Genomic DNA, 25,772 nt, shown 5'->3' with positions numbered 1-25,772 from the left:
CAAAGAGAAAGTCCTGAGCTCACTCAACCTCTCTTCATAAGACCTCTTCTTTTTTAATCAGGCAGTATTCTGATAAATCTCCTGTGCACCATCTCTAAAGCTTCCACATCCTTCCGATAATGAGATGCTCAGAACTGATTGGTGTATTGCATTTATGGTTTGATATAGTTGCTGAAATTGGAGTACCAAAGGATGCTCACACATATTACAAGTTTATTTTGGTAGACATGAAGATCACATTCTGTTCTCAGGATAGGACGCCTCTTCAATGGCACAGAGCCCATCGTGCTGGACAGTTTAAAGCAGCACTATTTCATTGATCGAGATGGAGAGATTTTCCGATACATCTTAAGTTTCCTCAGGACATCAAAGCTCCTGCTTCCAGAAGACTTCAAGGTGAGGGTGCAAAACTATTTCAGATAAACCTCCTCACCCATTTCATTTTATATTGAGTAATTGAGCTTTCCAGTGCTGTTGGCTCACCCTGGATTAAGGATTCCAATGAAACAGATCTTCATGTATATCTCAGCACCTTCCCCAGCCAAAGAACAAGCACAAAAGTCAAGTTATAGCCTAGCATGATCCTGCAACGTGATGCTATGTAAAGAATTTATCTAATATTGTTTATTGAAACAATTAACATTTTAAAAATTTTTATTTAGCATGGGGAGGAGGCCCTTCTGGCCCTTCGAGCCTTGCTACCCCAGCAACCCTGCCACCCTAATCAACCCCAAGCTAATCACCGAGCAACACCATGCCCGTGCCTTCTCCCCAAAACCTTTGATGCCCTGACAAATCTAGAACATATCAACCTCCACTTTAAATATACCCAGTAACTTGGCCTCCTCAGCCATCTGTGGCAACTAATTCCACAGATTCATTGGCCTCTGGCTAAAGAGACTTCCCCAATATAGGAATCCTCTGCACGTCCACTCTGTCAAGGCCCTTCAATATTCTATAGGTTTCAGTATGATCCCACTCATTCTTCTAAGCTCCAGCGAAAACAGGCCCAGAGCCATCAAACTCATATGTTAACCCTTTCATTGTGAACCACCTCTGGACCCTCTCCAATGCCAGCACATCTTTTTTCAGATAAGGGGCCCAAAACTGCTCATATATTCCAAGTGCAATCTGACCAGTGTCTTATAAAGCCTCAGCATTATAAAGTGATCCCTGCTAAGTGATTGTGCTAATCGCTAGGAGGAAGTTTGATTTGAATGTAAATGCCAGCACAAATTGGTTGGACACAGCTGTACATTTCTGTGTAATGTTCCATGATTAAAAGGCGGGATAGGCTCGAGGGCTGAGTAACCATCTTCTGTTTCTGTGATGAGCGGGAAATGCAGAATGGAGGTATAAATTCAAAGTGAAATTTTTATTTATAAAGGTTAGTGCAATGCTATTACAACTTGAGGAGTCAGATTTCAATTCAGGCATCCTCTATAAGAAAGTCTGTTCATTTGTCCTGTGCGTATGTGGTTTTCGTTCTGAGTGCTCCAGTTTTCTCCCACAGTCTGAAGACGTACGAGTTAGGTTAGTTAGTCCCTTCACTGGGGTTAAATTGGTGGGCTGCTGACTCAGAGGGTCAGAAGGGTCTATTCCACGCTGTATCTCCAAAGGATGTTTTCTTATTGCAGGATTTCAGCCTGTTGTATGAAGAAGCAAAGTACTACCAGCTCCAGCCCATGGTGAGAGAACTCGAGAGGTGGAAGCAGGAACGAGAACATCAGAAGTACTCGCAGCCCTGTGAGTGTCTGGTGCTGAGGGTGACCCCCGACCTGGGAGAGCGCATCAGTCTGAGCGGAGAGAAGTCATTAATAGAAGATATTTTCCCTGAGACAGGGGACGTCATGTGCAACTCTGTAAACGCTGGGTGGAACCAGGATCCCACACATGTAATCCGATTTCCAATCAACGGATACTGCCGGCTTAACTCAGTCCAGGTAAGGACCGGTCCAAGGCTTCAGGTCCTGAGCTGGTGAAAGTAAGTTCCTTGGTATGTCTACAACATGTATTAACCCGATCACAAACAAGACAAAATCTGCAGATGCTGGAAACTCAAAAAACACAGACCTGGGTCTCGGCCGGAAACATCAACTGTACTCTTTTCCATAGATGCTGTCTGGCCTGCTGAGTTCCTCCAGCATTTGTGAGTGTTGCTTAAAATGTATTAGCATGAGGTTTTAGTGATTACTGCCAATACTCAATGTCTGTTTCAAGAGCAACCTTGGCAGATCTATTATGACAGCACGGGATCTCAGGAAGTGATGGAAGTAAATGTTCAGGGGAAGAAAATGAGCGCCCACCAGATTTAAACATCCAGTATGTCAGAGGACCATAAGACCATGAGCAGATTTGTTCTGCTATTTAGCCCATCAAATCTGCTGGCAATCCTGCTCTCCTGCCTTCTCTCTGTAACCTTTGACACCCCGACTAATCAAGAACCTATCATTCTCCACATCAAATATATCTAATGACACATCTGCCAGTGGCAATGAATTCCACAGATTCACCACCCTCTGGCTGAAAGAATTCTTCCTCATCTCTGTTTTAAGTGGGCATCCCTCTATTTTGATTCTGTCCCAGACTCCCCCACATCCTCTCCACATTCACTCTACCTATGGATAGGTTTCATTGCAGTGCATCCAGGCCCAGAATAATGGCATGAAGGCTACAGGCCCAGCACACCACAAACTATCTGAGGTATAAGATATACACTAAAGGCAAGAGGGTACAGTACTGTGAGATCATGTGTCTGAGATTGCAACATGTACACAATGGACAAATTAAGAGAAAGAAAAAGAAGAGTTTTATTTGTCACATGTACATTGAAACACGCAGTGAAATGCATCGATTGGGTCTGAAGATGTGCTGGGGGCAGTCCGCAGTGTCGCCATCTTTCCAACGCCAACATAGCATGATCACAGCTTATTAACTCTAACCTGTATATCTTTGGAATGCGATCGCGGGGAGAAAGTACAGACAGCGACAGAAATTGAGTCCTGATCACTGCTGCTGTAAACAGGAAGCATTCACGCTCCATGGGCTCAGATTTTCCTTTATAATTGCACCAGTCAGAATCACAGAGTAATGTTTTTGGTTGTCCAACAAAGTCAGAAGTCCTGTGCGGGAGAGTTTTTAAAGTGGAAAAGGGGCTAGTGGTACAAGTAGTCGTGACAACGTGGTCTTTCGTGCTTGCAGTAGATTGCCACAACCTACCTCTTCTGTGCCTCACCACGTCCTTCGTTCTCCACGGGGCGCAGTGTTGATCCACTGACTTCATATGTTAGGGCAGACATAAAGAGTAATACATCACAGGAACAGGCCCTTCAGCCCATCTCAGCTATGCTATCCAAGTTACCTATCTGAGCCATTTTTTGGATGTGGCTATCCATTGGGAGATTCCCTCTGGCCATATATCTTTGACCTTTGCCCCATCAGTGAGAGTGTGCTGACTCCAAGCAGGGTTTAATACTTTGCAGTGAGTTCAAAGTTCTAAGTAAATTTATTATTAAATTACATGTATGTCACCATATATAGCCCTGAGGTTCATTTTCTTCCAGGCATTCACGGTAAATAAAAGAAACGTTAAAAAACAGGCAAAATAATAAATAAACAATAAATATCAAGAACATGAGATGAAAAGTCCTTGAAAGTGAGTCTATAGACTGTGGGAATAGCTCAGAATTTGGGCTGTGAAGTTGAGTGAAGTTATCCTCTCTGGTTCAAAAGCCAGATAGTTGAGGCTATTAACTGTTCCTGAACCTGGTGGTGTGGGTCCTGAGGCTCCTGTACCTCCTTCCTGATGGCAGCAGTGGGAAGGGAGCATGGCCTGGATGGTGAGATCCTTGATGATGGATGCTGCTTTCCATAAGATCATAAGACAAAGAAGCAGAATTCAGCCGTTCGGCCCATTGAGTCTGCTCCGCCATTTCATCATGAGCTGATCCAATCTCCCCTTTAGTCCCATTCCCCCGCCTTCTCACCATAACCTTTGATGCCCTGACTACTCAGATACCTATCAATCTCTGCCTTAAATACACCCGATGACTTGGCCTCCACTGTCACCCGTGGCAACAAATTCCATAGATTCACCACCCTCTGGCTAAAAAACATTTTTTCGCATCTCTGTTCTGAATGGGCGCCCTGCAATCCTCAAGTCATGTCCTCTCGTACTAGACTCCCGCACCATGGGAAACAACTTTGCCACATCCACTCTGTCCATGCCTTTCAACATTCGAAATGTTTCTATGAGGTCACCCCTCATTCTTCTAAACTCCAAGGAGTACAGTCCAAGAGCGGTCAAACGTTCCTCATATGTTAACCCTCTCATTCCCGGAATCATTCCAGTGAATCTTCTCTGAACCCTCTCTAATGTCATCACATCCTTTCTTAAATAAGGAGCCCAAAACTGCATACAGTATTCCAAGTGAGGTCTTACCAGTGCCTTATAGAGCCTCAACATCACATCCCTGCGTCTATACTCTATTCCTCTAGAAATTAATGCCAACATTGCATTCGCTCGCTTCACCACCGACTCAACCTGGTGGTTAACCTTAAGGGAATCCTGCACAATACTCCATGTAGATGTGATCAACTGTAGGGAGGGCTTTAATAGTGATGGACTGGGCCGTATCCACTACTTTTTGTAGATTTTTCCATTCAAGGGCATTGGTGTTTCCATAGCAGGCCATGATGCAGCTAGTCTATATGCTCTCAACCGCACATCTATAGACATTTATCACGATGGGTGCTTTGTTTTCATGCAGTGCTTGATGTCATCCATTGGTAGATTTCTATTGATTCCATCTGTTCCTTCTTTGAACCATGCACCAAATGTTAAGCAGATGTTGGGCTGCTCTGAGAGGAAGCAAGAGTTTGCCAAACTAAATACCACTTAATAGCGCCCTCCAGCTCTTTAGTATACCCAGATCCCTTGATGTGAGTGTGTAATGTACACCTACCATTGTGTAAATCCGAAAGAGTTTAAATCAGGAGGCGCTTCACTGCCAATTTGCTAGTCGGTGTAAACAATCACTTTAATATTCACTCTCTGAAACTGTCCTAGAGAATATAGCCCTGGTCTTAAGAGCCTCTTTAAAAATTCCATCTCCCCCATCGCTGATGCAAATTCAGTAGATTTTAATTGTACTTTCACGTTTCTTGTAAAATAGACTGAGTATCACCATATGATTAACAACAGGAAGAAATAACTTGATTTTCTGATCAGTCCCTTTGCCTATAAAATCCCAAAGCCCATTTTTGCACTTTTCCTACATCAGTCTTCTCCCTTTTCTTTAAGAAGAAACAAGAGAAAAGTTGGGAAAAGTTCCTGTGAGGTTTTAACATCTGTTAACATGCTTGGAACTAGGACAGCCCTTTCATCACCAGAGCCCCGGTCAGGCTGATGAGATGAAGGACTTTTACATGGGCCACTTTAAGAATCCTGGGTGAAGTTTGCTTGGTTATGATTATTGTTTTACTAGGATGGAATTCCAACTAAAACTGCCTTTGATTTGAGCTGATTTGGCATTCTTACTCCAGTGATTTAATGGTGTGAGAAAGAGTTCAAGTTCAAGTTTATTATCACCTGGCTGTCTGTATACATACACAACCAAATGAAACAATGTTCCTCTGTACCACGGCGCACCCACAATACAAACATGTATCACACATAGCATACAAAACAAAATATTACCACAAATAAGTTAATAAAACAAATCAAAAATAAATTTGTTATTTTTATTCCTTCTGGTCCTTTGAACCATGCTCCCCAGTGAGCCCCCACATCCCCTATTTAACCCTTACTCAACCACAGCATAATTTACACCAATCAGTTAACCTACCCGGTATGCCTGGACTGGGTGAAGAAAGCAGTGCACTTGGTGAAACCCATACATTCCATGGGGAGAACGTACAGAGATTTCTTACAGAGGATGCTGGAGATTGAACTCTGATGCCCCGAACTGTAATAGTGTTACGCTGTGGTGGTGCCCGTGTGAAGTGTGTAGCTCTGGTGAACAGTCAACAGCTCGCTGTCCTAGTGATGAGACCTCGCTGATTCATTAGGGTCACAGCCTGGGGGAAGAAGCTGTTACCCAGTCTGGCAGCCCTTGTCCTGATGCTCCTGTACCTCCTCCCTGATGGTAGTGAGTCAAAGAGTTTGTGGGATGGATAGTAGGGATCCTCAACAATACTTCAGACCCTTTGTCTGCAGCACTCCCACCTTGGGGGGAGGGAGCCCCTGATGATCCTCCCGGTGCTGGTCACTGTCCTCCATTGGGTTCTGCAGTCCGATGCCCTGCAGCTCTGTACCGCACAATGATGCAGCCAGACAGGACGCTCCTGTGGAAGGTTGTTAGAATATAGGCGTGGAGCCTTGCACTCTCCAATCTGTCGATGCTGCTGTGTCTTCTTGACGAGTGAGGTGTTGTGGGTCCAGGTTAGATCATACATTATGCACACACCAAGCAGCTTTGTGCTCTTCATCGCTCCATGGCAGAGATATTGACGAACAGTGGAGATAACATGGAGCACTGGGGTGTATAGTGAAGCCAAAGCAACCCGAAGTAGATTACAGAGACCATATAGGGAATGAGGAACTGATAAAAACTACAAAGAGTAGAAAAAAATGGACTGAAATAGAGAAAGAATGGATAAAGTTTCAGATGAGTGAAGTACAGAATGTTCTCAGTACAAGGGGTTTAAATGAGGCAGAATTTGAAGGATTCCTAATACAATAAAATCAGTGGTAGCTCCTGTACCTAATAAAGTGGCCACTGAGTGTATGTTCATGGTCTTCTGCTGCTGAAGGCCATCTGCTTCAAGGTTCGATGTGTTCTGCATTCAGAGATGCACTTCTGCACACCCCTGTTGTTACACATGATTATTTGAGGTACAGTTGTCTTGCTGTCCAGCTTGAACCAGAGGAGTCAAACTCCTCTGACGTCTCTCATTAACAAGGCATTTTTTGTTTTTCACACCATTCTCTGTAAATTCTAGAGACTCTTGTGCATGAAAACTTCAGATAGACTGGGCTCCCATACTATAAAAGGACTAGATGAGACAGTTTGTCAGATGTGGTCAGGAAAGTTTTTTTAATCGGTACGTAGAAGTCCCAATGAGAGAGAGTGCGGTACTTGATCTGCTGTTAGGGAATGAGACAGGGCAGGTGACAGATGGTTGCATAGGGGAACACTTTGCATCTACTGATCCCAATGCCATGTGTTTCAAAATAAATAATCAAAAAGATAGGTCTGGTCCACAAGTTGAGATTCGAAATTGGAGAAAGGCCAATTTTGGTGCTATCAGAAATGATCTGGCAAGTGTGGATTAGAACAGGGTGTTTTCTGACAAAGAAATACTTGGTAAGTGGGAGGCCTTCTAAAATAAAATCCTAGCAAGCACAAAGCTTGTATGTGCTTGTCAGAATGAAAGGTAAAGATAACAGGTATGAGGAACCTTGGTTTTCCAGAGATATTGAGGCCCTGGTTAAGAGTAAAAGGAAGTGCGCAGCTGGTATAGACAGACAGGAAAAAATGGAGTACAAAAAATGCAAGAGAATGCTGAAGAAAGAAATCAGGAACGCTGAAAGAAGGCATGAGGTTGCCCTAGCAGACAGGGAGGTGGTTGCTGTCCTGAAGCAAATTAGGGGGGATGAACCTCCAGTGCCTGATAAAGTGTCCCCTTAAACCCTACAGGAGACAAGTGCAGAAATTGTTAGGGCTCTAGTAAAGATATTAAATTGAATTAAATTGACTTTATTTCTTACATCTATCATATACTTGAGGAGAAAAAATCTTTATGTTACGTCTCCATCTGAATGTGCAATGTGCAATCATAATAATTTATAGTAAATAGAACAGTCAATATAACATAGAAATACACTCAAATCAGCGTGAGTTAATCAGTCTGATGGCCTGGTGGAAGAAACTGTCCCAGAGCCTGTTGATCCTGGCTTTTTATGCTGTGGTGCCGTTTCCCAGATGGTAGCAGCTGGAATAGACCGTGGTTGGGGTGACTCAGGTCCCCAATGATCCTTCGGGCCCTTTTTTCACACCTGTCTTTGTAAGTGTCCTGAATCATGGGAAGTTCATATTTAAATCATCCTTAGTGACAGGAAATGTTCCAGAGGACTGGAGGATAGCTAATCTACATGGACAAGGCATTTGACAAGGTCCTGCATGGGAGGCAGGTCAAGAAGGTTAAGTCACTCTGCATTCCAGAGGAGATAGTAAATTAGATATTGGCTTTCTGGTAGAATCCAGAAAGTGGTTGTAGAGGGTTGGAGGCCTGTGACTAGAGAAGGGTTGCAGGGGATCAGTGCTGGGTCCTTTGTTGTTTGTCATCTATATCAATGATATGGATGATAATGTGGTTATCTGGATCAGCAAATTTGTGGATGACAGCAAAATTGGGGATGAAGTGAACAGCGAAGAAGATTATCATGGTTTGCATCAGATTCTGGACCAGCTGGGGAAATGGGCTAAAAGATGGCAGATGGAACTTAATGCAGACAAGTGTGAGGTGTTGTGCTATGGTAGGGCCAAACAGGGTCGGTCATGCAGCGTGAACGATAGGGCACTGAGAACAAAGAGATCTGGGATTACAGGTCCACAATTCATTAAAGTGGTATCACAGATATATAGGGCTATAAAGAAAACTTTTGGCACACTGGCCTTCATAAATATAAGTATGAAGTACAGGAGATGGGATGTTAAGTTGGAATTGTATAAGATGTTGGAGGGGACTGATCTGGAATATTGTGTGCAGTTTTAAGTTGGAATTGTATAAGATGTTGGAGGGGACTGATCTGGAATATTGTGTGCAGTTTTAAGTTGGAATTGTATAAGATGTTGGAGGGGACTGATCTGGAATATTGTGTGCAGTTTTAAGTTGGAATTGTATAAGATGTTGGAGGGGACTGATCTGGAATATTGTGTGCAGTTTTAAGTTGGAATTGTATAAGATGTTGCAGGGGACTGATCTGGGATATTGTGTGCAGTTTTAAGTTGGAATTGTATAAGATGTTGGAGGGGACTGATCTGGAATATTGTGTGCAGTTTTGGTCACCTACCTACAGGGGAGATATAAACAAGGTTGAAAGAGTACAGAGAAAATTTACTAAAATGTTGCCAGATCTGGAGCACCAGAGTTATAAGAAAAGACTGATTAGGTTAGGATTTTATTCCTTAGAATGTAGAAGATTGGGAGGAGATTTGATAGAGGTATACAACATTATGAGGGATATAGATAGGGTAAATGCAAGCAGGATTTTTCCACTGAAGTTGGTGGGACTACAACCAGAAATCATGGTTTAAGGGTGAAAGGTGAAAGTTTAAGGGGAACATGAGCAGAACCTTCTTCACTCAGAGGGTGGTGAGAGTGCGGAATGAGCTGCCAGTACACGTGGTACATGTGAGCTTGATTTCAACATTTAATGAGAAGTTTGGATAGATACATGGATGGTAGGGGTATGGAGGGCTGTGGACTCGGTGCAGGTCAATAAGAATAGGCAAGTTAAAAGGTTTGGTACGGAGTAGATGGGCTGATGGGTCTATTTCTCTACTGTACTTTTCTATGAGATCAGCAGTTTCTGAGATACTGAAATAACTCCATCGGGAACCAACAATAGTCATAGTCACAGATCACATTTCATCTCCATTATGATGTTTGATTTGAGCAACAACAAAACCTCTTGACCTTGTCTTTGTGTGTTTATGCACTGCGCCGCAGCCACATGGTTAGCTGATTAGATATTTGCATTGACGAGCAAATGTACCTAATAGAATGATCACTGAGTGTACGTGAACAGGCTGACGGGAGAGAGGTCTTACTGGATCTGGAATCAGCAGCGGTGACAGATCTCTTGGTGGGTAAGCACATTGACCAGAAGAGTACAGCACTGGAATCGGCCTTCAGTCTGGCAAGTCCCTACCAAATGTAATGCTAATTTAAATTAATTCTATCTGCCTGCACATGATCTATATCCTGTATTCCCTGTCACTGCATCTTCCTAACTAAATGCTTCTTAAAGTTGCTATTGTATCGACTTCCACAACTTCCCCTTGGCATGCCATGTGCCCCTACTGTGCCCCACCCTAAAGCTATGCCCTCAATATTACCACCCTGGCTGTCTACCTCCCATCTTTATAATTCCTTCTATCAGGGCACCCCACAGCCTCCGATGCTGGAGAGAAAACTATTCCAATGTCTCCAAGATCTCCTCATTGTTAATACTCTCTAATTTAGGGGAAATGTCCTGAAAAATCTTTTCTATATCCTCAGATGACAAAGCCACTAGTATCTTGGACACTAAAGGTGATGAGATCTATATCGACTTAGAAAGCAGACAAGAGAATGGGAAGTGGAATTTATCTCAGATAAGTGTAGTGTTACACTGTGGGCATTGCCTTCATTTAGTGAGTCGTTGATTACCAAAGTAGGGATGTGATTTTATATTTTACATGTAGTTGAAGGAGTTGAGGTAGGAACAGTAGCAACTTTTAAGAAGCATCTGGACAAGTTCAAGCAGGGCATAAAGGGATATGGAATTAACGACGACAAGTGCGACTAGTGTTGATTGAGGTAATAGTTGGCACAGACACATTGGTCCAAAGGCTGCTTCTTTCGAGAAATAAACTGTTTAGATAGAGTGGATGTGGAGAGGATGTTTCCCATGGTGAGAGAGTCTAAGATCAGAGGGCACAGCCTCAGGATAGAGAGACGTCCATTTAGAACAGAAATGAGGAGGAATCTGTGGAATTCGTTCTCAAGGACGGCTGTGGAGGCCAAGTCATTGTGTATATTTAAACGGAGGTTGATAGGTTTGTGATTAGTCGGCATCAAAGGTTCCAGGGAGAAGGCAGAAGAATGGGACTGAGAGAGAGAATAAATCAGCCATGATGGAATGGTGGAGCAGATTCGATGGGCCACATGGATTAATTCTGCTCCCATGTCTTATGGACTTTATTTTCCCTGCTGAAGAGGCCACACTTGGAGTACTGTGTGTAGTGTTGGTCCATTGATCTAGAAATTGATTACTACTATTAGAGGCAATTGAGAAGAGATTCATTAGACTTCTGGGATGAAACAGCTGTCTCATTACAAGTGGCTGCAGAAGTTGGATCTATATCTGAAGAATGAGGGATGATCGTGGATGATACAACCTCCTTGGGGCACATGGAAGGGTAGAAGTTGGGGAGAGAGCCTTGAACACGGCAACATGATAAACTCATTTCAAACTGCAGAGCATTGCAAAGGATCCCTGGAATTGTCTGCCCCTGAATGTTGTGGATGCTAGTTCATTGCAGGCGTTTAAATATTTAAATTTCTGAAAGATCAGAGAATTAAGAGTTATTGGGAACTGGTATAGATGAAATGTTGAGGCCTTGGACTGATTAGTTATCATCACAGTAAATAATGGAGGGCAGTCTTGATGGACCAACTAGCCTAATTCTGTTTGCTTAAGAACAATTTTCAGATAATTTATGATCCTTCTGGAAATTTATCTCTGATTCTTGAAAGGGATTAATCTAAATCATGGATATCTATGTGAATGCTCATGCCCCCCCACCCCCACAGTCCATTTTATTCACGATGCTCGTCACTATGGAGATCTTGTCTAACTTCTTTGTGCGTGTCTACAGAAATCCTGCCTCCAGCAGGTAACTGATTCTCAAGGCCCTCAGTTGGTTGGGTCAGCCATGATGTTGTGTCACGGCTGTCATAAGCAAGCCAGAGTAGTACGATATGGAGAACAAGCTGTTGCCCATGCAACAGGCTCCCCGTCTCTATGGCCAATGGATCAAAAGGAACAGCAGAGACCGATACAGTTTGACATCAGCGACATCACAGGAGATGCCAGTCTGCATTGAACTTAACGGAGGACTGCCTAGGGACTCCAGCTCTGGATTTTACCTCGGGGTTTACTCCTGAAGCATTCTCCATGAGTGGATAAAGTTGCCAGGCAGCGGAGGTTTGAGATCAGAGTTTTCCTTCTCCTAGGTGAGCTGCTGACCACACTGAAGAACACTGCATGAACCACTACACTACTGTGCCACCCTGGTATGGTGGTCAGGAATGGGATTAAACCAGTGAGGATACAGAAAGGATTCACAAGGTTGTTAGCGTCATAGAAAAGTACAGCACAGGAACAGACCCTCCATGATGAAACCTTTTAAACTGCCTACTCCCATCAACCTGCACTGGGACCATAGCCCTCCATACCCCTACCATTCATCTACCTATCCAAACTTCCCTTAAACTTTGAAATCAAGCTCACATACACCACTTGTGCTGGCAGCTCATTCCACACTCTTACAACCCTCTGAGTGAAGAAGATTTCCCTCATATTCCCCTTAAACTTTTCATCTTTCTCCCTTAACCCAAACAAAGAGGAAAAAGCCAGCTTGCATTTACTCTCTATCCCCATCATAATTTTGTAAACTCTTATCAAATCTCCTCTCAGTCTTCTACATTCTGAGGAATAAAGTCCTAACCTGCTCCATCTTTCCTTATAATTTATAAGGAAAACATTCTTGTAAATTTTCTCAGCACTCTTTCAACTTTGTTTATATTTTTCCAGTAGTAGGTGACCAAAACTGTACACGTTACTCCAAATCAGGCCTCACCAACATCTTATCCATCTTCAACAGAACATCTCATCTCCTGAACTCAATACATTGATTTTGAAGACTTTCTTAACAATCCTATTCTATCCAATCCTTAAAATCACCAACAAAAGAAAATCTGCAGAGGTCTCATTTCCGTAGTCTCATGGGACATGATTAGTCAGAATGAGATCTCAGACGTGGCACACAGGGCCTCTTTCACCCACCCATCCTGTCTGATATCCAGTCTGGGACTCTGAGGCCTTCTAACTGCAGAATGTTTGTCCCAACTATAGACAAGAGCCAGGTCAGATATGTTGTACAGACTGCATTTTATCACAGTGTCTTGTGCCACTGTTCACTCTGTTAACAACCCCTGTAATGGCTGCAATACAATTCCTAACTTTCCTATTCTACTAGCTTGTCTCAGACAGACAGACAGACAGACGTACTTTAATTGGGTGACCATAATTTTGTTTTATGATGCTTTTCAATTCCAGCCAAAGGGAACTGATTTGTGTATCTGAAGCATTAACTGTGGACATACTTGCTGAATATCCTGCTCCAAACAACTCTCTCAAGTTCCTTTTCCCTCTCCGCCTCTCTCTCCTAAACTCACCGTGAATAACTTGCCTGTAAAGTAAATCTTGGGAAAGGCAATTAGGACTGTCCCTGCAAAAATTAGGGAGTCATAAAGCTGTCAGGTTAAAAACTGCCTGCATGTGTCTGTAGCATTAACCTTTCACTCACATCTTCCAATACTAACCAGTCCTATCCAACTCCCCGTGGGCAGTGAATGGAGCAGCCAGCCCTGTCACATTACCCTACAGCTTCATTGCTGCACTGAAGTGTGAATGGTTCATTAGTCCCATGTCTGTGAATGGCAACTATTACCCTGGGATCCCACTTTCCACCTTGGCGTACGCCCACTGCCCGCCAGATGTCCCGAGCGCTGGTTTTCAAATGTCCATTTCATGTGAAACTGCTTACTGGTGGTGCACTCACAGCTGGGCATCCTTCCTTACTCCCTCCATTTTCAGTCCGCCTTTTGTTTGCCGTCAAGAAAGAGAGCTCAAAAGGGTGACACGTCCAATTATCCCAATTCTCTGAACATCGCTGTCCTGTTCCACGTTTACTGTTCCTCCCGCTGCTGGCAGGTTCCCCTTCATTTGGGCATTCTCGTACTCTCTGTCTGTCTGTGATCACGTACATGAATGGCTCTGTCCCATGCAGACTGGCTCATGCAGTCCTTATCATTGTCCCTCCCTCGTCCATCTGTAAGCACATTGTCCGGTAGCCATGATGGTGTAGCAGTCAGTGTGACACTGTGCATGTGATGAGAGGCATTGATCGTGTGGATAGTCAGAGGCTTTTTCCCAGGGCTGAAATGGCTCCCACAAGAGGACACAGGTTTAAAGGGGCTTGGAAGTAGGTACAGAGAAGATGTCAAAGGTAAGTTTTTTACTCAGAGAGTGGTGAGTACGTGAAATGGGCTGCCAGTGACGGTGGTGGAGGCGGATACGATAAGGTCTTTTAAGAGACTCCTGGATAGGTGCATGGAGCTTAGCAAAATAGAGGGTTATGGGTAACCCTAGGTAATTTCTAAAGTAAGTACATGTTCAGTACAGCATTGTGGGCCGAAGGGCCTGTGTTGTGCTGTAGATTTTCTATGTTTCTATGACTCTATTACACTCAGCATGTCAGAGTTCAGAGTTCAATCCTGGTATTTTCTGTAAGTAACTCTGTACCTTCCTTCTCATAAGCATCTGGGTTTCCTCCGAGTGGTTTTCCAATCGAACAAAGACATTCCAGTTCGTGGGTTAATTTGAAAGGAGTAAATCCTGCCCCATGAGGAGGGCTCTCTCATAGTTTCATCATCACTGCTGTTAAGTTCCCCAGCCTCCAATAGGATCATCATTAGGCTCCCTTTTAGGGTGCATTCAACCAAACCAGAACTCTGAGGCCAGCATGGAATGTAAAATTAACAACATGCTAGCACTCTTCACCACCCTCTCTGTCAAGTGGCTGGTACCCCTCACTCGGGTATTACATTCTCAGCAAGAGTATTTCCAACCCGAGTATGCCTTCACCCACCTGATGAAGCGATCAATACTGTGAAGTCCGTCTGAAGTTGCTCCCGTGAACCTAGTCGGATTTTAATTGCTTTACCTGAAGCACTTGTCGGCAGAATCTAACAATATCTTCCTCATCCCTGGCCATCACCAGCCAGGTCCTCATCTTAATCTGCCCTATGTCAGGTAAAGCAAGGTAAGTTTTTAACAACACTCTGGGGCTACCAAACGTTCCCCTTCTCAGCACATCTCATCTTCCCTTTGCACTGCTCCTGTCTATTCCAAAATCCAATTGTCCTCTGGTAATGGCCTCACTTGTATCACCATTAATCCTTCCTCCTTCATCTCCCTGACCATTGCTAACCCTAGTGGGACTGGACCAGATCCCTCTACCATCATATTAGCTGCTTGATCAGCAAAATCATTTCCCATTTGCTCAGGGGTGTCTACCCTTCTGTGTGTCTTAATCTTTATGGCAGCCACTGGGACTGTTTAGCAGCTTTGAATTGCTCTTTCTCCATTTCTTCATGATGTGTATCCCCTCCTGTTGAGGTCACATGGCCTCTCCTTGCCCAAATTGCCATGCAATCATGTACAACTCCAAAAATGTCCCTGCTGTCTGTGACAATGTTCATCCTCTGTCCCTGGCCTAATTTAAGGACCTCTGTTAGTGCTTTTAGTTCTGCCCCTTGTGCTGACCTGTGTCCTCGTGTCATTAGGTTCCTTTCTTTTCCCATCCCACTCATGGAGTGTTGTCATGGTAATTCTTAGACCCATCTACAAGGTCATTCTATGTCACAGAATCAGAGGGCACTACAGCACAGAAAAAGGCCCACAGTCCACCTAGTCCCTGTCTAGTTCCATGGATTTTCACCCAGACCACAGCCCTCCATATCCTTCCCATCCAAGCCTCTCTTCATTGTTGAACTCAAACCCAAATCCACCATTCCAACCGGCAGCTCGTTCCACACTCTCACCACCCGCTGAGAGAAGAAGTTCCCCCTCATGTCCCCTTAAACATTTCACCCTTCACCCAACCTCTTGTTCTCGTCTACACAACCTCGGGACAGTCCCTGTCTATCCAAAGAACTGACACTTTAGTGCCTCGTTAGTCTCTCGTTCTATTCTTACACAACCTCAGGACAGTCCCTGTCTATTCAAAGAACTGACTCTTAAGGCCCTTGAAATCCATTGATGCTCTCATCGTGTCCCATCAAACCGGCTGGGTTAAGCAAACTATCTATCACTATCTGTACATGTTTGTCAGCAGGCAACAATACACTCACTCGCCTGCTGTCAGACACTACCTGTAGTTTCCCTGTCTCCAGGAGAGTGACTGTGCTGTCACAGGAGGTCTGTGCAAGACTATCTGGCCCATCAGGGTAAGACCGTAGGTCCTGATGCTGCAACAACCTCACCTGCATACAGCGGTGCACTGCTGCTGCCATTGGATCCCGTTTTACAGAATAATATGCCACAGGCTGCAAATGTCACCATGCTCTGGACATACAATAGCATTAAAGCTCCCTCTTTGTCACAAAACAGATGGAACAATTTGTTAAAACGAGGAAATCTGCAGATGCTGGAAAATCAACCGAACGATGGAACAATTTGTTCATGTCCGGCAAACCCAAAGTCAGCACTGTAGTTAGAGTTTGCTTTCAACAGAAAATGGCCTGACCTGCCTCTGGTGCCTGTTCCACCTGCTCTCTGCCCTGCTACCTTCTTCTTAAGAGAACTTGTGCAAGCTCAACATATTTATTATTTAGTTTTATTGTATTTGGAGATACAATGCAGAACAAGCCCTTGCGGCCCAGTGACTGCACAGCTCAGCAACCCACCGATTTAACCCTAGTCTAACCACAGGACAATTAACCTACTAACCGATACAACTTTCCACTGGATATGGGGAGAGGGCAGGAACGGGGTACTGATTGTGGATGATCAGCCATGGTCACAGTGAATGGCGGTGCAGGCTCGAAGGGGCAAATAGCCGACACTCCTGCACCTATTGTCTATTGACTATTGACTGGGGGGGAAACCAATTGGCACATGGGAAGAAATGTACAAACTTGCGTACAGAAGATGCAAAACTGAACTCTGAACTGTGATAGCGTCGCACTAATTGCTACGTTACTCTGGTGCTTGACAGAAAATTGTGGCAGTAAATTAGGAACCTTAAAGTCAGCTGGATTCTCTTAAACTCCTCCACCCACATTCTCTTCACTGTGGGTGGAGTATTTAAGCATTGCTTCTTTACATTCCTTGGGAATTCCTCACCCTGTCTAAACGTGTGCCCCAATACACCACTTCAGACTGTCCAAACAGTACCCTGGAGTTGTTTGCCTTCAGTTCTATACTTCTAAAAACCTATAAAATCATCAAAACCACGCAGATCTGCTCTTTCTCTCCTCCTCCTCCTTCTTAAGCCCCATCATCTCTTCTGGGGCATAGACTGCTAACAGCAGCTTGTCAGCATCCTCCGTCCAGCACTGGTGGCCCTGGGTGGTAGAAAGATAATTGGCCCTGTGGCTCCCAAGGACTTGCAGCTTTCATCACATGACTTCATATGTCTACTAAATGAAGATCCTTCCTCTCCCAGGGATGAGGTCCTTGGTGCTGCTTTTGGCATTTCTGTAGCACTGGGCCCATATGGGATGGCATTGCTAACCCCATCCATGCTCAACCCTCCTCCTTTCACAGCCAGACTTGGAGACGCGCATAGCGTTCTTCCTTTCTCTCCTGCCAATGGAATTAAAATACCATCCACATATTACAAAATACTGCTTCTGGTGTCTGCCAAGGGAACACAGATTATTATCTTGGCCATACATCGATGGAAAATGTCAGGGTTGTTGGGCAGCCTTGTCTTGTCCAAGCGTCCTGCTGTCCATACTCAATAAAAGCTAACTTATCCTGAATATCAGGATGTACCGGAATCTACCAAAATCATTGGCATTAGCTAAGACATTAAAAATATCCTGTTCTGCCCTCAGGCCATTCAGAAAGATAGATGGAATCGCCACTGTAGGGTATTCCTAAGTGTCATATTTGCTCAGGAAGGTATAGCCAATGGTTAACCAGCCTGGCTTAGTACAGGTCAGATCTGGGAATTTGTATAGGCAGTGGTTCGCTGGGTTATTCCTTGTTGCTGTAGTCCTGTGACGTTCTTTGCCACTACTGCCTCTGCTTCGAGTTTAATGGGGTACTGTCAATGGGGTGGGTGTGATGTCTGAACGGGTGTCACAGTCTTGTTTGTGAGTGATTAGGCTCGGGTGGAATCGGGCGTTTCTAGGGCGGAGAGACTGGAAGGGCCTGTTCGATGCAGTATCTCTAAATGAAATGAAATAAAATCCTCATGTCCTTGATCTGTGTCAGGATGGGTTCATGTTATTGGATAAGTATGGATCCTGTGCCCATCCCCACTACCACTGTAGTTTTACTTGTAATGGCTCATCTAGGTTTAGTCAGATATCGAGGCCCTAGTGCCTAACAACATAATGCACTGCCAGACCCTTAATTACACTCTGACGAACATTCTGGGGCCCCACCCTTCCCACTGAGGGACTATACTAATTATTCCATCAGCAGTCATTTTCACTCCTCTGCAGATCTGGAAGGCAGTTCCCGCTGTACCATCACTTGCAGCGGAGTGCTGATCCTCATTTTGCTGGGAGCACAGACATTGTCCCACTTTTCCACTTCCTTTTTACCAACAATTGTCTGGGATTGTAAGGAAGTTAAATGTGGGAGGTCTTGACCTTTTCCTCTGTGCTTACAATTCCGGGCCATGTGACCCCCTCCTTCCGCACTTGAAACATTCCGTCCCATCTTCCACCTGCCATTCCAGTTGCACTGTCTCCGTTTTCCCATTCTCTGCTTGGCCAGTTAAGAATTATAGAGTCATGGAATACTACAGCATAAATCCTGATTAACTGTGTGGCCACGTTTTTATTATCTGGGTCAGCTGTGGACCCATGCCATCTTTCAGAAGTTGTAAGCCATTGTTCCCCTTTGGGCTCATTTATGCTGTTGTTTCAGCATAATTCCCAAACTTCTCCCTTGGCTTTTGCTTAATTAAAGTAATCTTGGCCCAGTTTGCCTATCACACCTTCCACAGGCTCAGTAAGGTCCCCCGGTTTGCCCTCTGGGGATTTGTTTACTCTTTAATCCATTTTGTATTTTGGATATAGCTGGGAAATGTGGACTAGACCTGCCTGGGTATTTTAGCCTTTGAAAGGATGTCTGTATATCTCCTGGAAGGTGGGGTGGAGATATGTCACTACCAAAGGAAATGTAAGGCTAGCCTGGGCAAAGTATAGCACCAGCTTAGCCCCCCAGTCAGGATCACGTGAAGCCATGGGAAGCGGTGGTAGTTGGTCATGTGAACAGCTGGTGCAGGTCAAATTGTCTTACTGCTTATGTCTCTCCAACTACCAGTAACAAAAATCACTGCTCTTTGAACACAAACACATGCAACTGATGCCATTTAAAAACTGTTCTCTCTGAGCACGGTGAGCGTCTAATGGTCACACAAGACCGATGCTAGTGAGAAACTTCAGCAACAGTCTCCTGGCCCAATTAATTGGCACAATGTCTCAAATAAACAGACGGAATTTCAGTAATTTTCTCAATTTAGTTTTTGTTCTTTAAGAGTTGTTCTGAATAATCCGCTGCCCAATGGCCCAATTAATCAGAATTCCCTGTATTCAAAGCGGAGGTTGATAGATTCTTGATTAGTAAGGGTGACAAAGGGCAGGTAAATGGGGTTGAGAGGGATAATAAATCAGCCATGATGGAATGGTGGAGAGAGTTGATGGGCCGAATGGCCTAATCCTGATCCTGCGTCTTATGGTCCATTCCATGTTTCCACTTCCAGGCTTTACGTGCAGTTCCCTGCTCCCACATTAACACAACCACATCCCTATTTGCTAGTTATTAGTACTCACTATTCTTTCCCCTATAGCAATATCCAAAGAGCACAGTTTTAGGCTGAGAGGCAAGGGGTTCTGAGGATATCTAGGGAAGAGTATTTCACCGGCTGGAATGTGGAGAGATGGTAGAGGTGGAGAGTCAAGACATGTAAGGACTATTTGAATTTACCAGCATGGGGCCTGTAGAAGGCCATGAACCAGGCTCTGTAATGTGTACGTGACTGTCAGCATGGAGTACATCCTCCCTGTGAGAAGCATGGGTTTCCCCAGGCGCACTGGTCTCCTCCCACAGACCGGCTAGGTTAATGGCTCGTTGTAAATTGTCCCATGATTAGGTTATGGTTAATCAGGGTTCTGGGGTTGCAGGGGTGACGTGTCTCAAAGGGATCAAGGGCCTACTCCACACCATATTACTAATTAAAATAAATAGATAAACAGGGTGAGCCAAACGGCCTGTTTCTGTAACTCGGAGGCTGAGCACTGAAGCCCTTCACTCCTGACGAAGGGTCTCAGCCCGAAACATCAACTGTTTCGATGCTGCCTGGCCTGCTGAGTTCCTCCAGCACTTTGTGTGTGTTCCTTCATTCCTGGTGTTCTTTATCAGATATTAGGGAGATCACATCAGTTTTGGTCTCTGTTTAAGGAAGAATGTAATTACAGTACAGTGGAGGCAGAGAAGGTTCACTAGGTTGATTCCTGGGGTGAAATGAAGATACACAAAGCAGGGCAGGCCTGTACTGATTAGAGTTTAGAAAAATTGGAGGTGATTTTACTGATGCTGAGAGATTTCTCAAACTATGGGGTGTAGTTTCAGAAGAAGGCCTTGCCCATTTCAGAAAGAGTTGAGGAGGAATTTCTTCTCTCAGATCATCTTGAATCTTTGCAATTCTGCAGAGTCGGGAGCTGTGGAGGTGGTCACGCTGGAGATTTGAGCTTCAGGGGGTGTGAGAGCCTGGGAGTTGAGGCAAAGACTGGAACAGCTCTGATCTCATTAACTGACAGAGGAAGCTGGAGGGGTTGATTGGCTGCTGCTCCTGTTTCTGATGTAAAATGTCTCCAGGCTCTCTCTTCCTACGTTGAAGATGTTCAAAATTAACACAGGTTCTGATGGAATACGTTGGGGAATCACAAACGCAGAGATCCTGCAGATGCTGGAAATCCTGAGCAACACACACAAAATGCTGGAGGAACTCAACAGGCCAGGCAGCATCTATGGAGGGAAGCGAAGGGTTTCCTGAATCATTGACGGTCATTTCCCTTCACTGACGCTGCCTGCCCTGCTGAGTTCCCCCAGCTTTCAGTACATGCCTCATACACGGGGAGAACCTTGTTTTAACCAGCAAAAGTTCACTGACAGAGCCAAAGGGGGAGAAGAGCCCTGACTTGGACAGGTGCTGGCACATTCTACTGAAAACTAAGAAGAATTAAATGAATGCCAGCAGGAGAGAGCAGTGGAGAGGGACTGATGAACATCATCTTCAGGGGCTTCCTTTGGTTTTCTGCAGGGTGTTCCAGGATGGCGCTTGCTGACAGATTCACTCCGTACTCTTACTCCCACAGGTACTGGAGCGGTTGTTGCACAAGGGATTTCGTGTTGTGGCTTCCTGCGGCGGCGGTGTCGATTCTTCACAGTTCAGTGAATACGTGCTGTACCGTCAGGACAAGCAGTTACAGCTCACGCCAACAACGTTCAGAATAAAACAGGAGCCTCTGGATTAGCGTGAGCACAGACCTCCAGCCCGGCCTCCAGGCTTTCTTATGTTTTGTTTCTAACAACCCTCACCCACCCCCAACAGTCTACCTGTTTTGTTTTAGTTGCTGGACTCGAGAGCAGGCATCTGTCGACAAGGAAGATTTCTTGATGATGGTATTGGTCAATGGATGGGTCAGCTGCACTCCTGCCTGCTACAGACAGTTGATGCCACCAGCCTTCATTTCAGGAGCTCAGGAGCCGGGAGGAGAGGCAGATAAGAAAGGGCTTTGGTTACAACATGGAAGGAACCAACCGTAAACCAACAAGCGATAATCCGAACTGCTGTAATTTGTAAAGTATTCTCTGTCCCATCATATTCTCCAGACAACTGCTACTCCAATCCCAAATGGGCACAGAATGTCACATCAACACAGGACACAGAACATCTCACCAACACTGAGCACAGAACATCTCACCAACACTGAGCACAGAACATCTCACCAATACTGGGCACAGAACATCTCACCAACACTGAGCACAGAACATCTCACCAACACTGAGCACAGAACATCTCACCAATACAGGACACAGAACATCTCACCAACACTGAGCACAGAACATCTCACCAACACTGAGCACAGAACATCTCACCAACACTGGACACAGAACATCTCACCAACACTGGGCACAGAACATCTCACCAACACTGGGCATGAAACATCTCACCAACACTGGGCACAGAACATCTCTCCAACACTGGGCACAGAACATCTCACCAACATTGAGCACAGAACATCTCACCAACACTGGGCATGAAACATCTCAGCAACACTGGGCACAGAACATCTCACCAACATTGAGCACAGAACATCTCACCAACACTGGGCACAGAACATCTCACCAATACAGGACACAGAACATCTCACCAACACTGGGCATGAAACATCTCACCAACACTGGGCACAGAACATCTCACCAACACTGGGCATGAAACATCTCACCAACACTGGGCACAGAACATCTCACCAACACTGGGCACAGAACATCTCACCAACATTGAGCACAGAACATCTCACCAACACTGGGCATGAAACATCTCACCAACACTGGGCACAGAACATCTCACCAACATTGAGCACAGAACATCTCACCAACACTGGGCACAGAACATCTCACCAATACAGGACACAGAACATCTCACCAACACTGGGCATGAAACATCTCACCAACACTGGGCACAGAACATCTCACCAACATTGAGCACAGAACATCTCACCAACACTGGGCACAGAACATCTCACCAACATTGAGCACAGAACATCTCACCAACACTGGGCACAGAACATCTCACCAACACTGGGCACAGAACATCTCACCAACATTGAGCACAGAACATCTCACCAACACTGGGCACAGAACATCTCACCAATACAGGACACAGAACATCTCACCAACACTGGGCATGAAACATCTCACTAACACTGGGCACAGAACATCTCACCAACACTGGGCACAGAACATCTCACCAATACAGGACACAGAACATCTCACCAACACTGGGCACAGAACATCTCACCAATACAGGACACAGAACATCTCACCAACACTGGGCATGAAACATCTCAGCAACACTGGGCACAGAACATCTCACCAACATTGAGCACAGAACATCTCACCAACACTGGGCACAGAACATCTCACCAACACTGGGCACAGAACATCTCACCAACATTGAGCACAGAACATCTCACCAACACTGGGCACAGAACATCTCACCAATACAGGACACAGAACATCTCACCAACACTGGGCATGAAACATCTCACTAACACTGGGCACAGAACATCTCACCAACACTGGGCACAGAACATCTCACCAATACAGGACACAGAACATCTCACCAACACTGGGCACAGAACATCTCACCAATACAGGACACAGAACATCTCACCAACACTGGGCATGAAACATCTCAGCAACACTGGGCACAGAACATCTCACCAACATTGAGCACAGAACATCTCACCAACACTGGGCACAGAACATCTCACCAACACTGGGCATGAAACATCTCACCAACACTGGGCACAGAACATCTCACCAACACTGGGCACAGAACATCTCACCAACATTGAGCACAGAACATCTCACCAACATTGAGCACAGAACATCTCACCAATACAGGACACAGAACATCTCACCAATACAGGACACAGAACATCTCACCAACACTGAGCACAGAACATCTCACCAACACTGGGCACAGAACATCTCACCAATACAGGACACAGAACATCTCAGCAACACTGGGCACAGAACATCTCACCAACACTGAGCACAGAACATCTCACCAACACTGGGCACAGAACATCTCACCAATACAGGACACAGAACGTCTCACCAACACTGAGCACAGAACATCTCACCAATACAGGACACAGAACATCTCACCAACACTGGGCACAGAACATCTCACCAACACTGAGCACAGAACATCTCACCAATACAGGACACAGAACATCTTGCCAACAGTGGGCACAGAACATCTCATCAACCCTGGGCACAGAACATCTCACCAATACAGGACACAGAACATCTCACCAACACTGAGCACAGAACATCTCACCAACACTGGGCACAGAACATCTCACCAATACAGGACACAGAACATCTCAGCAACACTGGGCACAGAACATCTCACCAACACTGAGCACAGAACATCTCACCAACACTGGGCACAGAACATCTCACCAATACAGGACACAGAACGTCTCACCAACACTGAGCACACAACATCTCACCAATACAGGACACAGAACATCTCACCAACACTGGGCACAGAACATCTCACCAACACTGAGCACAGAACATCTCACCAATACAGGACACAGAACATCTTGCCAACAGTGGGCACAGAACATCTCATCAACCCTGGGCACAGAACATCTCATCAACCCTGGGCACAGAGCATCTCACTCACACTGGGCTCACCCCAACTAGGCATGGATTGTCTCACCAACACTGGGCATAGAACATTTTGCCAACACCGGGCACAGATGTCTCATCCATGGTGGGCATAGACCATCTCACTCACTGGGCACAGAATGTCTCACCAGCATTGGGTCCAGAACATCATGCCAACATTGGCCATAGACGGTCTCACCCATACTGAGCATAGACCATCTTACCAAGACTTGGCATAGTCTGTCTCATCCACACTGGGCATTGACTGTCTCACTCACACTGAGCATAGACCATCTTACCAATACAGGGCACAGAATGTCTCACCAGCATTGGGTCCAGAACATCATGCCAACATTGGCCATAGACGGTCTCACCCATACTGAGCATAGACCATCTTACCAAGACTTGGCATAGTCTGTCTCATCCACACTGGGCATTGACTGTCTCACTCACACTGAGCATAGACCGTCTTACCAATACAGGGCACAGAATGTCTCACCACCAGACTCAGACTGTCTTACCATCCCAGGGCACAGTGTATCTTGCTCACACTGAGCACAGGACATCTCACCAACAAAGGGCAAAATACCTATAAAGTCTATGTTCAGAGTGTTGACCCAACCTACTTCATATCTGGAACTCACTGCTGGGACCCTCTTTCCATTTGACACACATCTTGTCCTACTTTAAGCGTAGCTTCTCGGGCCTCTCTGTGATGCCTGACAACATGATTTTAGTGAGCGCTTCACTGCTCTAAGGTTTTCATTGTAGAGACCCACCCAGTGGTTCTTCCATCACCACTCCCTCACTTGTCCCCCTGCCAATATGGAGTCTCCTGTCTCCTTCATGTCCTTGCCTTGACTGACCTTCATCTCACTCAGTCCAAGGCTGGTCCCTGACCCACGAGACTAAAACAGTGAAAATTAAAGTACAGTTCATTAAATGCTGAAAAGAAAGCAGTTGATTTTTTTATTATAAATAAACGAAGATGTTTAACTGAAACTTCTACTTGTTCTCATGATTTGTAACTATCTAATTAACAAGGCTCATGACCCAGTGCTTCTTTGTTACTGTATGGGCAATATTCTTGTATCTGAGTGGGGGCTCCCCACTGCCACCTGTCCCCTGAGGGTGGCCCCACCCATATCCGAGTGAGGGTACCCCACTGCCACCCGTCCCCTGAGGGTGGCCCCACCCATATCCGAGTTGGCAGCACCCCACTGCCACCCGTCCCCTGAGGGTGGCCCCACCCATATCCGAGTGAGGGTACCCCACTGCCACCCGTCCCCTGAGGGTGGCCCCACCCATATTCGAGTTGGCAGCACCCCACTGCCACCCGTCCCCTGAGGGTGGCCCCACCCATATCCGAGTGAGGGTACCCCACTGCCACCCGTCCCCTGAGGGTGGCCCCACCCATATCCGAGTTGGCAGCACCCCACTGCCACCCGTCCCCTGAGGGTGGCCCCACCCATATCCGAGTGAGGGTACCCCACTGCCA

The 25,772-nt window shown here is 45.5% G+C and overlaps 1 protein-coding gene across 2 annotated transcripts in view; it reads left to right on the top strand.

The window, feature by feature from the left end:
- The window catches only part of LOC132406612 (BTB/POZ domain-containing protein kctd15), an 81,088-nt gene extending 59,235 nt beyond the window's left edge, over nucleotides 1-21,853 (top strand). For both annotated transcript variants that reach the window (XM_059992422.1, XM_059992421.1), the window contains exons 3-5: nucleotides 252-396; nucleotides 1,638-1,943; nucleotides 21,178-21,853. In XM_059992422.1, coding sequence (XP_059848405.1) covers nucleotides 252-396; nucleotides 1,638-1,943; nucleotides 21,178-21,336 — 610 coding nt within the window. In that variant the 3' untranslated portion in view covers nucleotides 21,337-21,853. The remainder of the gene's footprint in view (nucleotides 1-251; nucleotides 397-1,637; nucleotides 1,944-21,177) is intronic.
- The last annotated feature ends 3,919 nt before the right edge of the window (nucleotides 21,854-25,772 follow it).

The sequence above is a fragment of the Hypanus sabinus genome, chromosome 17, assembly GCF_030144855.1.
Source record: "Hypanus sabinus isolate sHypSab1 chromosome 17, sHypSab1.hap1, whole genome shotgun sequence".
NCBI lineage: Eukaryota > Metazoa > Chordata > Chondrichthyes > Myliobatiformes > Dasyatidae > Hypanus > Hypanus sabinus.
Note: the sequence above shows the minus strand (reverse complement) of the source record. Positions and strands in the feature narration are given on the sequence as shown.